Source organism: Martes martes (genome assembly GCF_963455335.1).
Source record: "Martes martes genome assembly, chromosome: 6".
Lineage (NCBI taxonomy): Eukaryota > Metazoa > Chordata > Mammalia > Carnivora > Mustelidae > Martes > Martes martes.
Window position 1 is genome coordinate 87459878 of NC_137893.1, and position 14826 is coordinate 87474703.

The 14826-nt window shown below is 39.5% G+C and overlaps 1 protein-coding gene across 1 annotated transcript in view; it reads left to right on the top strand.

Annotated features, from left to right (window-relative positions):
• LOC308345171 (adenylate cyclase type 10-like) overlaps positions 1-14826 on the top strand; it is a 39377-nt gene that overhangs the window by 19970 nt on the left and 4581 nt on the right. Inside the window, exons 16-25 of the mRNA XM_080807125.1 lie at positions 1247-1518; positions 2057-2190; positions 2815-2943; positions 3718-3993; positions 5009-5338; positions 8015-8078; positions 9305-9524; positions 9881-10006; positions 12953-13125; positions 13826-13982. Of these exons, the coding sequence (XP_080663251.1) occupies positions 1247-1518; positions 2057-2190; positions 2815-2943; positions 3718-3993; positions 5009-5338; positions 8015-8078; positions 9305-9524; positions 9881-10006; positions 12953-13125; positions 13826-13982 (1881 nt within the window). The remainder of the gene's footprint in view (positions 1-1246; positions 1519-2056; positions 2191-2814; positions 2944-3717; positions 3994-5008; positions 5339-8014; positions 8079-9304; positions 9525-9880; positions 10007-12952; positions 13126-13825; positions 13983-14826) is intronic.

Here is a 14826-nt window from a genome sequence, read left to right on the forward strand (position 1 = left end):
GGGTATTCATCCTTTCTGATGGCTGAGTAATATTCCATTGTATATATGAACCAATCTTCTTTATCCATTCATTGGTTGAAGGGCATCTTGGCTCCTTGCACACTTGCACAGTTCGGTTACTGTGGACATTGCCGTTACAAACATTGGGGTGCATGTGCCCTTCTTTTCACTATATCTGTATCTTTGGGGTAAATATCTAGTAGTGCAATTGCTAGGTCTAGGGTAGCTCTATCTGACCCTTGGTTCTTAATGAAATTTTAGTAACTTAATTTAAAACAGTGGTTTCTGAATGCAAGCAGATAGCTGTTTTACCTCTTATTTATTACAAATACACTCAAGCCTTAACCCAGATTACAGAGTCAAAAATATCTATGAGCAGAAACTGATGTAGTCATTCTGGAAAGCAATCTAGAAGTTACTAGTCAAATTTTAATAAACTGCATCTTCTAGACCTAGCAATTCCACTCCTGGACCTATGTCTCGGGTAATCTATTTACTGCAGTATTTGTGGAGGTGAGGGAGGCATTGGCATGAATTCATGGATGAACACTATGGAGGATAATGCAGAAGTTTAGAAGTAAGGGAATAGATGAAAACATTGCAATACTGAGTGGTCTTAAAAATAATCCTGAATAAAAAGAGAAACAATGAGATCTACACAGTAGCATTTACATAGAAAATTTACTTAACTAAACAAGGATGCACATTTTATAAGAACACAATACAAACAAAGGCTTTACAGTAAACACCTTAGAAAGGTTACCTGCTGCAGCAAGGGAGTGGGGAATGTAGATAAAAATGAGTATTTTTTTTTTAAGTTTACAAGAGTGGGACCTGGTAATTGGTAGTTTTAGGAAGTACTCAGGTAATTCTGATGTGCAGCCTGGTTTGAAAGTTACTGATATAAAGTATTATAAATTCCCACAGTCTGAAGCTTTGGCCAAAATGAAATGTTTGAAAGCTTCAAGTTTGATTTGGAGAATATTTTGATGTTCATTTTATTTTTCAGTTAGATTATTTTCTTGTCCAAAGAAAGTACATTTCTTTAGAAATTAGATATACTTGGCTATATTTTATATTTATGAAATATAATATTCCCTGGTCCTAGGATACACTTTACTCAAAAATCCCAGACTGTGTTGATATTGTATTCAAATTGCTGTTGGGAAATTCATGGTACATTTGAAAATCAGGTTACTTCATTTCTAATCAAAGGTTGTCACTGTTTCTTTGCTATTATTTTCAGGCAGTGAGGGAAACACCACTGATTTTCCTCATTGACGAAGCCCAATATATGGATGCAGCTTCCTGGGAGTTTTTGGAAACATTACTCTCCACTGTGCCCATCGTCATGGTGATGACATTGACCCCTATCTTCACCCTGTGTGGCTGTGCCCAACACTTTCTGCAGAGCTCTCAGGCTGTCCTTGTGCCCATTTTGAAGTTGGCAACAACCTCACTGTTGAGAATGGCATGTTGGGAACTGGGGGTGGTGAGCATCCCCCAAGAGCTGCAGATGTGAGTGGCTAGGACTAGCTGGGCACTTCATTAAGGGCAGAGCCAGTGCCATAATATAAATGAGAAGACACAGGTCTCACTTACCCATGTTGGGGGAAAGAATGGCCTTAGTAACCATGATAAGGCCCAAGATCAGATTTAAGGATAGACAGTCTCCTACTAAACCACTAAATGGCTACCTCTCTAGGCCATCATCCAGGTTTTCACAGGACAGTTAGGACTTGGATGGCTTGCTTCTATGTCAATTATATGTGGTCAGGCCACTTTCTAGGGCTCTTTGTAAGGGGACATTAGTTCTTTTTAACAGCAATAAAAACAAAATAGTTAAAAAGGAGAAGTTACTACTAAAATACATTTCAAACCAATCAGAAAAAAATTTATTTTTACATTTCTGTGTTGCTGCTTGCCTCCGTTAGTGTATATCATCAAAAGCTGACTTTAACAAAAGAAGAAATACTTCTCAGTATGAAATATCCCTGTACTTGGCTCTCTTCAAGTGGCCATCTTAGTCAGCAATCCCCTACTTACCTTTCTACAGCTACCTTCTCCACAGGTGCTTTGGAAACCCCCTCTACTGTGAGGTCTTATGCCAGGACCTTCTCTCCAAAGATATATTGCTCTTTCACAACCTCCAAAAGGAGGAGGAGAACAGCAAATGGGAGACCCTCTCGGGTAAGCTTAGCTTCCGAGGTCTACTATCGTCCTGCTTCTGGGGTTCATCCTTTGTTATGGCATTACCGGACCCTTATGAGGCGTGTGCCCTTTCCCTACTAACATTATAAGCAAGAGTAAGCCTTCCTGGCCTGCTTCAGAGACCTTAATCAAGCCAATCGATCTATTACAGTTCCTTTTTGAGCAGCCCAGGAGGTAGGGATAGGAAAAGAGGATTTATAAACATAAGAGTTCAATAAAGTATTGCACATTAATTACTGATGAGAAGGATGACATGATGATTTAGATGGGGTGGGAGAAGGGAGGAGAGAGGGAGGAGGAAGGGGCAGAGGTATATGTAAATCTGGAAAGGCATCCTAGGGTTATGAGGGACTATGATGTAATAGAAGAGGGAGCTGCTGGAAAGTAAACAGGAAGAGTATAAATACTGGATACCACATGGCAGAGAAAATATTGTTAGTTTCTAAGAGAAAATTAGCAGACAGGAGTGTGGAGAAGCCACTTTAAACATATGCTCCATCTTCATCCTATTAGTTTCTTGACTAACTTTTTATAATACTGTGCCTTTAAAACTATAGTCACTGAGCATGGTGTTTTCTCAGTCATAGTCTTCTTTCCCTACAGCCAATGCCATGAAATCCACAATGTATGGTATTCTCCCTGATGGCTCTGAAGAAGACCAAGAACTTTATATCTGCACAGTCAAGGATAATGTGAACTTGGATACAGTGCTTCTTCCAGCATTATTAAAAGGCAAGTCCCTTGAAAACCTCAAGTGAACCAATTACAGATGTCATTGCACTAGTAATTTGGTGATTGATTGAATATAGGTCTCTCATTATCATGCTAGCTCCATTTTCTTCTAAAAAATAAATCGCCCTCTAGAAATAAGTTCTGGCACTGCCCAAAGAGTCTTTAAGAGATTTGTAATGCTACTTGAGTAATGTTTTACTTAAGTGAGCCCCTTATTCTCTGGGGCTGACTAATGATTGAAGAGTGTTCTAGTTATTTGATAAAAATTGGGTCCTATGTTTCCCTTTTTGCATATTCCTGTGCTAGAGGAGGCAGTAAAGAAGGAAGGTAATGTGGCTGAGATTTAAGAAAACCTATCGTGGTGCTAGTAAAGAGACAGTGTTATACACATAGCAGGAGTTGAATAGAAAGAGGGCAAAATAAGCTTATAATGATTGATGCCATAAAGAATGGAGAAACCATCAGAACTGAGTAGGCATCATCAGATAGGGGATGTTCTTTTTAGAAATGAGGAAGGTTTTGGTGACCATGGGGAGAATAGTTTCAGTGGTGTGGTGAAAACCTCATGGTTGCTATTGGTTGAACAATGAATGGGGAATGAGGACAAATGAGGACTTGGAGAAAAGGCTCTCTTGAGAGGTTAGGGTGAGTGAAGAAGGAGAGGACCAAAAGCAAGCCTTTTATTTTTTTTTTAAGTGAACAGATTATCAACATAATGTATTCTATATTTATAGAAAGCTTGTTCACTTCTCTCTTCCCCCCACCCCACCCCAGAAATAGCAGTAAACCAGTTGGATCAGTTGAGCCTAGAGGAGCAGTTACTGGTTAAATGTGCTGCAGTCATTGGTCACTCCTTCCACATAGATCTGCTGCAGCACCTCCTGCCTGCCTGGAATAAAAACAAGCTACTTCAGGTGCTGAGGGCTCTTGTGGATATGCATGTGCTCCGCTGGTTCAACAGGAGTAAAGAGCTTCCTGCCAAGTCAATATTAGTGCCTTCCTCTATCAAAATTATTGAACAAACCAAAGAGAAGAAGAAGAAAAAGCCAGGTGAGGAAGAGCTGCTTCCTTGTTCTTACCTGAACAGGGAGCCTTGGCTGGGGATAGCTGTGTTCAAAAAGAACATCAGTATCCTTTATCATGGGCCTCGATTCCCTGAAACTATGGCTAAGAAATGGGGAAAGTGATTATTTTAATCACAAAGGAGCTGTGATTATAGTGAATGAATAACCTGTATTTTTCAGAATTGTCTTAATTCTGAGAATTTTAGCTCCTTGTTAACCCCATGTGTTAAGTATCTGTATCTTGATTTTTGGTTCAGAAAATATCCTCATAATCTTTTATTTTTTCTAGATATAAATAATAAGAAAGGAATAAACTGTTCCTAATTTTGAACTTTACAAGGAGGACAAACACATCTGGAATTGAAACAGACATGAGCAGAGAAAGATATACATTAAATAGCTTGCAATCTCAAATTTTCCACATATTAAAATTGTGGCACATATATTCCACAAATAATTTCCCTTTGACTTTGAAATATGTTGGGGCCTTACATTTGAACAGAGCATTTCTTTCTTTTTTTTTTTTTTAAGATTTTATTTATTTATTTGAGAGAGACAGACAGACAGAACATGAGCAGGGAGAAGGAGGCGGAGACAGAAGGAGAAGCACACTCCCTCCCTGCAGGACTCGATTCCAGGACCCTGAAATCATGGCCTGAGCCAAACGCAGATGTTTAACCGACTGAGCCACCCAGGCACCCCCGAACAGAGCATTTCTGATGAGTTGATGTTTATAGTAATTTGTAGTCAAAAAAGCTCAATTTAGGACGAGCATCTAAGAAATCTATTCAGTGTACTTCTGTACCACTGACCATTTCTTTTCTGTGGTACTTTGTACAAGATATGGTCAATATCATTCTCAGATTGGTGTAATATACTTTATACAGAGGAAATGTAAACAAAATTTTCTTATAAACTAGCAGCATGTGATTGGGAGTTTGCTATTGATAGCATAAAAAGCCTTTAAGGGAGATTCTCACATAGATTTTACTATATTTCAGATGCTGACTCTCCTCTCAGTCTGCAAGAGGAATTATCCCTACCTCAAACAGGGGTGCTAGCATTTGGAGTGCCACTGTTACGAGAAGCTGCTTGGGAGCTGTGGCCCAAGGCACAGCAGATAGCCCTGCACCTTGAATGTGCTTGCTTTCTCCAAGATTTGGCCTGCCGCTGTGGGAGCTGTCAGCGGGGGGACTTTGTCCCCTTCCACCGTTTTGCTGTCTGTTCTGCCAAGAGCTGCAGTGGGACCTCCCGGTTCTGTAGTTACAAAGATACTGGCTCAGTACTAACACAAGTGATCACAGACAGGTTGCAGCTGCCTTCTCCCCAAGGTAAATCCAGGGAGCAGAAAGAGGACACATGGGCAGCACTTCTCTGTATTCATGTACTTGGAGTTCTTTATCCAGAAGGTGGAATCAGATTAAGGGAGAAAAATAGGCAGAAGAAGCCATTTATCCCTGAATCACCAGAAAGAAGAAAAATGTAATCTCAGAGCTAGAAGGAACTTCAGAAATTGTGCTTGTTTTGGTTCGCAATCTTGGGCAAGTTACCTAACCTCAATTAATTGAGGAAAATAACAATACCAATTTCATAGTGTTCCTGTGAGAATTGAATGAGTTAAAATATATAGTATGCTCTGGATAGTGCCAGGCACATGGCTAGTGCTCAGTACATTTTAGCTACTGTTCTCCTTCTCCTCCTCCTCCTCCTCCTTCTTCTTCTTCTTCTTCTTCTTCTTCTTCTTATTATTATTATTATTACTATTATTATTATTAAACTCTGTACACATATATGATAAACACATATGTATGTATCAGATGCTGCAACTAGGTATTAATAAAAAATGAGTAAGCATGGGTCCCTGAAATTATCAGTTTTGGGGGTTCATACAGACGTGCAAATAGAAAATTCCAGTACGACATGGTAAAGGCAATGAAAATAGCATACCCAGGCATTGGGGACCTAGAGAAGGGGCCATTGGCTTAGCCTGAGAAATGAGTAGGAGAAGCTCTCCCTTGAAGGAGATAATGCCAGAAGTGAGAATTCAGGAATAAATATGAGTTGGTTGCTTGAAGAAGTTTGCGTTAATGGATGGGTGCTCCCCAAAGCTGGTTTCCCTTCTACCACATCCCAAATGAGAGTTCACCTTCTTTGTTTGTCCAGCTATTGGACAGCCCATTTCATTGTCAACAGCTGTAACAAAGCTTCTTTCATCAAGGTGAAGTCTACCTTCTTGCAACTTCACCAGCTTTCCAGAGTTGTGCCCTTTTTTTTTTTTAATTCCAGTTAGTTTACATACAGTGTAATATTAGTTTCAGGTGTACAATATAGTGATTCAGCACTTCCATACATCACCCAGTGCTCATCATAAGTGCCCTCTTTATTGCCCATCACCTATTCAGCCCATCCCCCAACCCCTTCCCTCCAGTAACCATCAGTTTGTTCTCTGTAGTTAAGAAGCTATTTCTTGGTTTGCCTCTGTCTTTTTTTCCCTTTGCTCATTTGTTTTGTTTCTTAAATTCCATATATGAGTGAAATCATATGGTTTATATCTTTCTCTGATTGACTATTTTACTTAACATTATACTCTCTGACTCTATCCACGTCATGACAAATGGCAAGATTTCATTCTTTTTTATGGCCAAGTAATATTCCATAGATAGATAGATAGATAGATAGATAAACGGACACATAGATACCACATCTTCTTTGTCCATTCATCACTTGATGAACACTTGGGCTGCTTCCATACTTTGGCTATTGTAGATAATGCTGTTATAAACATCAGGGTGCATGTATCCCTTTGAATTAGTGTTTTTGTACTCTTTGGATAAATACTTAGTAGTGTGATTGCTACATCATAGGGTAGTTCTATTTTTTTTTACTTTTTGAGGAACCTCCATACTGTTTTCCATAGTGGCTGCACCAGTTTGCATCCCCACCTACAGATGATTCCCCTTTTTCTACAACTCCACCAAGACCTATTGTTTATGTTGTTGATTTTAGTCATTCTGACAGGTATGGGGTGATCTCCCATTGTAGTTTTGATTTGTATTTCCCTGATGATAAGTGAAAACAACACGAAGAAATAGACATTCCATGCTTATGGATGATAATGATAATTATCAAATATTATCAAATTATATTATCAAATATTATTAAAATGTTTATACTAGCCAAAGCAATCTATACCTTTAATGTCGTCCCTATCCAAATACCAACAGCATTTTTCACAGAGCTAAAACAAATAATCCTAAAATTTGTATGGAATGACAAAAGACCCTGAATAGCCAAAGCAACCTTGAAAAAAAAAAAAGCTGGAGACATCACAATTTTGGACTTCAAGTTATATTATAAAGCTGTAATGATCAGGACAGTATGGTACCTCAGAGTCCACAGTCTCTCCTGTGGACTCTGAAAAATAATCAGGGTTTTGGAGGCATGGGCAGTGGGAGATTGGGTGATCCTGGTGGTGGGTATTATGGAGGGCACGTATTGCATGGAGCACTGGGTGTGGTGCATAAACAATGAATTCTGGAACACAATTCAGCTAGGTAAAGCTGAAACCCCCTGCTGGCCACAGTGACTCTCATGGACTATGGCATCTGGTGCCCTCATGATTTTCCTCACAGGTCTAACTTTGTTGTCTACTCTCATCTTGTCATAAATTCAATCCAGATATATTCAGGGATTTCTTCTATTAGAAGTAGCCATCAAACTGGGTGGTCGTATTCTTTATTCATTTCTCTAGCAATTAAACTTAGGGGCTAGTTTGGGAGGTTTCAGAGGAGTTACTATTTGAATCATAAATAGTTGGCATTAAGGAATTTGTAATCTACCATTCTATTTTGTGTATAGGCTAATATTAAACCTAAACTTACCATTTTAACAATGGGAGAAGCAGCTAGGTCATGAACTAAGCTTCGGAGGAGAGGTAGTCAGGAATTGGAAATGTTCTCAGTTAATACAAAGATAGATAGTGAAAGATAATCTTTTTCTCCCTACAGATAGTTTTCAGTTCCAGACAAAACCATTCAGAAGTCAGGAGGCCTTCACAAGTGAACACTGCAGGTAAATGGAGATGGTGAGAGGAGGTGTGTTGGCTGGGGGGGACAGGAAATGAGACACAGGTGACCATTAAACTGGGCCACTCACCTCACCTGCAGACTAGGAAAGCCTCTGACCACCCTGGAGTAGTGACACTTGTACTCAGTCCAGAGTTCAAGTTAACAGAGAATTGGAAGGGGAATTTTTGATTCTTTGTAGGGAAATTATTTCTTAGTGTTTAGGAAAAGCTTCATTTAAGAGCTCTCCAATGAATTGTACACATAGCAGATTTTTCTCTGCTATAAATTTGCCTTCTCAATTATGTTTGTCCTCAGATGATATTAAAAGGAATTTACATTTCCCAATCATGTGCCTCCTAGCTTTCTAATGCCTAGTCTATTGATTTTAAATGTCCCTACCTTGAGTTTACCAGCCACTCTAGAGTTTCCTGTCCTGCTTATCCAACCTGATTTCTTATGGTTTTCAAAGAAAAATCTGTACTCTACATAAATCATCCTCACACTCACCTGTATATCTGTACTCACACAATTCCCCCTTTTTGAAATACTAAGTGGCCTCCACATCCTTCTACTTAACAGAGTATTCCCCATTCTTCAAAGCCCTCCTCAGGTTCCATCTTTTTTAGTCATTCTGTCTCAGAGAGATCGAACCTCTTTTGAACTCATGGTGTTTGTGGGAGGTGCACTGGACTAGTAGTCAGAGAAGTAAGCTCTAGGTTTGGTTCTATTCAGTATCTATGAGGTCATTTAAAAGTCACTTAAGCTTTCTAAGCCTTAATTTCCTCAATGGTAAAAGGAACATAGTTTTTGCCTACCTGAAAGACAGCGTTGTTATAGGATGAGATGGTGCTGTATAAAATCAAGTTCAAATGTGTTATGACAAAGTTCAAATATGCCAATAGAGAAACGTATTTAATACTTATTGCCTTGTATCATGTTCTTGTTTTTATTTCACATGTAGTTTACTCTTCAGGTGTAGTTGTTTCTCCATTTAATCTGTGAGGTACTTAGATTGGCTTTGGGTTTTTAAAAAATCCTTAATAGGGTTTTGACAGTATAGATCAGGTCCCTGACTTTCAAAAACTTATGGAGTGATGGAGGAGAAGGCTAAACACAGAACCGATGAGTCATAAAGGAAGGCTTCCCAGAAACAGTGGCTTGGAGACCTGGGAATGCCCGAGAAGAGTGGTTGCTTTGTGACCACTCTCCCCTCATCTTCTCTGCACAAAGAACAGAGGAAGATTTCCTGGATCAGGTGAACAGGAAGCTGGCTCAGAGCATCCCCGACAAAGACATGTTGACCAGAAAGCCCTGTCACTGTGAGGAAATCCTGCAGTTCGTGCTCTCACCCCTCACCCGGCACTGCCTGGTTATTGGAGAAATCACATGTGCATTTTATTACCTGCTGGAGGCCGCCGCCGCCTCCTTGGACCTGTCAGAGAATTACATGGTGAGCAAGCTCTGCTCCTAGCCCCTGAGCTGAGCCCTTTCACTTGGGGAATTTGGTGGGGATTTCTTACTGTCAGTCAGTTTGGGTGAAAAATGGAGCAAAATAGAGAAAGGTGCTGGAAGGGGTTTAGGAGGAAACACCAAGTGGGAATGTGCTAGTCCAAGAGCACAAACTACTGCCCGCCCTGCCCCTGACTTGCACGTGCCATCCACCTCCTCATTTCTTACTGTGAGCTCACCCCGATTCCAATCCCAATCTTGACCTCATCATAACCTTACCGCATCCTTCAACCTCATCGCACCACTAGGGTCGTCCGAATCCTAATCCTGTTTCTCCATCCCTTGTCTTGTTCGGAGGCCTTCTTTTATTTGAGGAAGGCAAGCAGTCTTCTGGGCCAGCCCTCAGCATTCTCATTTTTGAAAAAGCACAAGGTGAAGATCTGTCAGTTTGAGGAGGCCACTTTCTGCTGTCTTCGGTCAGAGGTAAAGTCAGGGCAGGGCCCTGAAGTTTGAGTTACTTCTCCTTGAGAGTTACCTTATTATTTCTTTTAAAAATCTTGGCTTTTTGTATGCAGTTGTAAATGTGATAATGCGAGGAAAGGTTTTACAAATTCAAAAGATTGCAATACACAATATGGAGAAAATGAAAAGAGCTCATGCTACCCCCAGCATAGTTAATATTGTGCAAATTCCACCAGATCCACACACATAGGCATATCATTATTATTTTCTGTTGTTTTTAAAATAGAATCATATTCTATATTCTCATTCTTCTGTAGCTGATCTTTATTCTTAACAGTACAGAACATTTTTGCATATTAGTGTATTAGTGTACATCCAATCAGTTACAGCTGCCAAATACTCCATTGTATGCTTATATCAAATTTTGATCAGTACCTTCTTCACATGCATTTAGGTTATCTCTATTTTGAGATTATTTTAAGCATTGCTACAGTGAATATTCTCATAAATATCTTTCTTCCCTTTAAAAATGTGTCTATAACAGAAATTTCCAGAGGTAGAAATGCTAGGGTAGAAGATAAGAATGATTTTACATTTAATAAATATATTGCCAAAATGTCCATCAAAATTACACATCTTCCTCAACTTAGGATGGGGTTACATCTCAATTAACCCATAATAAGCTGAAAATGTCATTTAGTCAAACCTAGTATACCTATCACAGATTGAAAATGCGTTTAATACACCTAACCTACCAAACATCATAGTTTAGCCTGGCTTACCTTAAACATACTCAGTGAGAATACTTACATTAGCCTGTAATTGGGCAAAATTATCTAACGCAAAGCCTATTTTAGAATAAAGTGTTGAGTATGTCATGTAACTTATTGGGTACTCTACTGAAAGTGAAAAACAGAATTCTAGGTTTGGTTCTATTCAGTAGCTGTGAGGTCATTTAAAAGTCACTTAAGCTTTCAAAGCCTTAATTTCTACAGGGACAGAATGATTGTAAGTCTATTAGTCTTTTACCCTTATGATCACATGGCTGACAGGGAGGGTACTCACTGCTGCTGCCCAGCATCATGAGAGAGTATCATACCATACATATATTGCTACCCTAGGAAAAGAGCAAAATTCAGAATACAGTTTCTACTGAATGCATATCACTTTCACACTATTGTGTGAGAGCTAAAACGTTGTTAAGTCAAACCATTGTAAGTCAGGAACCATCTGTGTATCAATTTGAATTTCTCCCATTTCTTCACATCTTTACATCAGATATTATCAGTCTGTTTTAAACTTTCTAATCTATAGATGAAAGTTATATTATACTGAAATGTGTATTTCTTAATAAGGTACATTATTTTTGTATGTTTACCGGTCATTTATTTTTCTGTGAATTGCTTATTCATGTCCTTTGTTAAGTGGAGTACATGTAAACTAACTTCAGAACAGCTGGGGAGCGGACATAAAGGTGAAGGTGACCAAAAGGTACAAACTTCCAGTTATAAGATAAATCAGTCCCAAGGATATAATCTACAGCATAGTGACTATACTGAACAATGCTGTATTATGTATTTGAAAGTTGCTAAAAGAATAGATCTTAAAAGTTCTCATAAAAATTTTATGTTGGGCACCTAAAATTAACATGTTATTTATGTCAGTTATAATATCTCAATAAAAAATCATCGTGTCATACATCTTAAACTTACACAATGCTTTGTGTCAAATACATCTCAATAAAACTTGGGGCGGTGGGGGGAAGAACATACATATGAAAGTCTCCCTACACCCAACCCCATCACTCAGCTACTATGTCCCCTCCCTGATGTTATAAATCTTTATGTATTCTACCAGAGGGGTTTGGCATACATAAATGTATATGGTCTCCCCTTTCCTTTGTTATATACAAATAGGAGCTCTCTATATTCCATTCTACATCTTGCTTTAAAAAATATATCTGCCTCATAGATTATTCTGTATCAAAGCAATTTCCTTAGGGAATGAGATTTATATAACAAGTAGAAGCTCTGGGGAAAGCATGCCATGAGACACTCTATTTACAAAAAATATGTTGAAATAAATTTATTTATTGCGTAAGAATAACTCAGGACAGATCAGCAACTTTTCCCAGCCTCACTACTATTAAATCAACAGAACAAAATGTGTTGGGATAATTATCAATTTATACATAATTACTCCATAAAACCACGGGGGATGTTTTGTTAGAGAGCCAAGCTTTAAAATTAAAAAAAAAAAATTAAAATAAAAACTAATTTCAACGTAAACTTTAAGATAATCTGGCTAGTAGAGTAAACCTAATTTGTATAATGCCTTTGAATGCTTTGAATGCCGAAGAGAATATTAGAGTTTTCCAAGGTATTATATTATCTGTGTTTCAATCTGAGGTCTTTGAGCAATCCAGAGGTTAAATAATTATTGCTTTCCCTTTATAAGAAGAAGTTGTTGTGCAATCTTCCCAAGATTGTTCTGGAATCACCACAGACTATCACTTTCTTGGAGGATTTAGTCTTGAAACGTGAAGAATATGATAACCTCAAGGTAGTTCTTCAGCTCCTACCCCCACATACACTGTGGCAGTGGCAGCACAACCCGACAGATAAGGGATTTGGTGACATCTCAGATCCTTTCAGTGGCATCTGAAACATCTGAGTCTCTGCTGCATGACAGTCCCATCTCAGTCCAGCAGCATCGCTTTCCAAACCACAGCCTTCTCACTGACAAACATGAGGGAGATGAGAAAAGAGGGTGCTTTCTCCACCATCCTGTTTTCTCACTCCTTTACCTGCTGTGGCCCTACTGGTGCTCGTTAGTGTGGCCAGACCCTGCTGCAGCTCTCTCACTCTAATGCCTCGGCGGCCCAACTACTAATGCCAAATGACCAGAGCCTCATCCTAGTACTCTTCCGACATTTACATTTACTGTTTCTCATTTTCCCATCTCTAGGTCTGTTTCAACATGGGACAGATCACATTGGCCAAAAAACTGGCCAGGCAAGCCCTTCGACTGCTGAAAAGGAGTTTCCCTTGGACCTGGTTTGGTGTCTTTTTCCAAACATTCCTGGAAAAATATTGGCATTCCTGTTCGCTAAGCCAATCTCCAAACAACCCTAGTGAGAAGTGAGGAGCCTAGCCAAGTCATCCCATTCCCTTTAGAACCAGAGAACTAAACTAGTATGGGGCCTGGAGTGTCACCTCTATTGACCTAAGACTCCTCTTTCAAGCCTATAACACTTCCAGTTCTTCTACCTTACTCTCTGAGCCAGTGAAATGTAGTGGAGTGAAGACTTCTTTTGTTTTTGAGCATAGTGTTACTCTGTGTTTTTCAAATAAAGATACATATTACCCTGTCTCTTTCAAATCAAGATACATATATGTATGTGTATATACATGTATACATATATACACATATATGTAACAATATTATTTCTGATATGCATACAAAATATGTCATTGCTACCCAGTTATTGAGCTATAACTTGTAGCAAATATATTCAAAATAGCAATTCAAAGAACGAACCTTTTAAAAACACTTCTTTGAATTTTTTCAATCAAGAGGAATGTTTTGGGGCACCTGGCTGACTCAGTCAGTAAGAGCACAGGACTCAATCTCAGGGACATGAGTTTAAGGCCCATGCTGGGTCGACTTAAAAAAAAAAAGAGGGATGGTTTAAAAAGTCTTATGGGGATCCCAGGAACATGTCTGAGTTTGAAAGTCTGTAGATGGCCCCCTGATGAATAGATGTGGATTTTTGTGGGGAGGGACAGCGGGCACTCGTGTGGACTAAGGACATACTAAGTGCTCTGTGCTTCACAGCAGTAAGAAGAAGCTGGCAGTCCTGCAGCAGCGGGTCCGCTGCCTCTCCTTACTCGGTCAGCTCTATAACCTGGACACCACAGCCAGCAGCCGCAGGTTTGCCTGCCTCGCCACTCTCATGCAGAAGAATTCTGCTGAGGAATTTGCAAATGAAGCCCAGGTAAGCAAGTCCTTGCTTTACCTCTGGACCTCACTCAGAAACTTAAAATGCTAGGGAGAGAGATTCTGAGTTTAGCATGGCTCCACAATAACCAGTTTCTATAGGACATACTGATTGTGTGTTTGAGCAGCATTTCTCATATTGCAGATGAGTTCTTTTAGATGGGTTTTAGATGGGTTTCCAGGCATGGCTGTCTGTGTGTTCCCTGAACTGAATGTCTGCTTTGGTGTGTATGTTCAAAAGAACACTTGACAAGTAGAGGGGCGTAGGGAACAGATCACAGCTTTCATTGGATTCTCAAAGGAGTCCATGATCTAAAGAAGGATTTGAACTGCTGACTTAGGAAAAAAGAAGGAAGGGAAATAGCTTCCTAACTTTAGTGTCCATCTGTCTGTCTTATCTTTTTTATCCATCTATTCAATAAATATTTGATGAATACGCATTATGTGCCAGGCACTGATCTTGGTTCCAGGGAAACACACAATAAATCAGTGAAATATATGGAATGTTAGTTGATAATAAATGCAGTGGAGAAAAATTAAATGGAGGCAAGGGGCCATGGGATTCTGTGAGCTGGATGATGGGGTGCTGTTTTAAACAAGATGGTAGGGAAAGCCTCAACAAGCAGGTGACATCTGGACAAATATCTGAAGGAGGTGAGAAAGTAAGCCATATGGCTATCAGGGAGAAGAGTGCGCTGGCAGAAAGCACAGTGGTGCAGGAGGCATGCTGTCCGTGTTTGAGGAACAGTGAGGAGGGGAGGAGACAGAACCAGGAGGTGAGTCAGAGAGCCAAGGGAGGGTGGGTGGCAGATGGTGTAGCCTTGTGGGCCACTATATGGGTT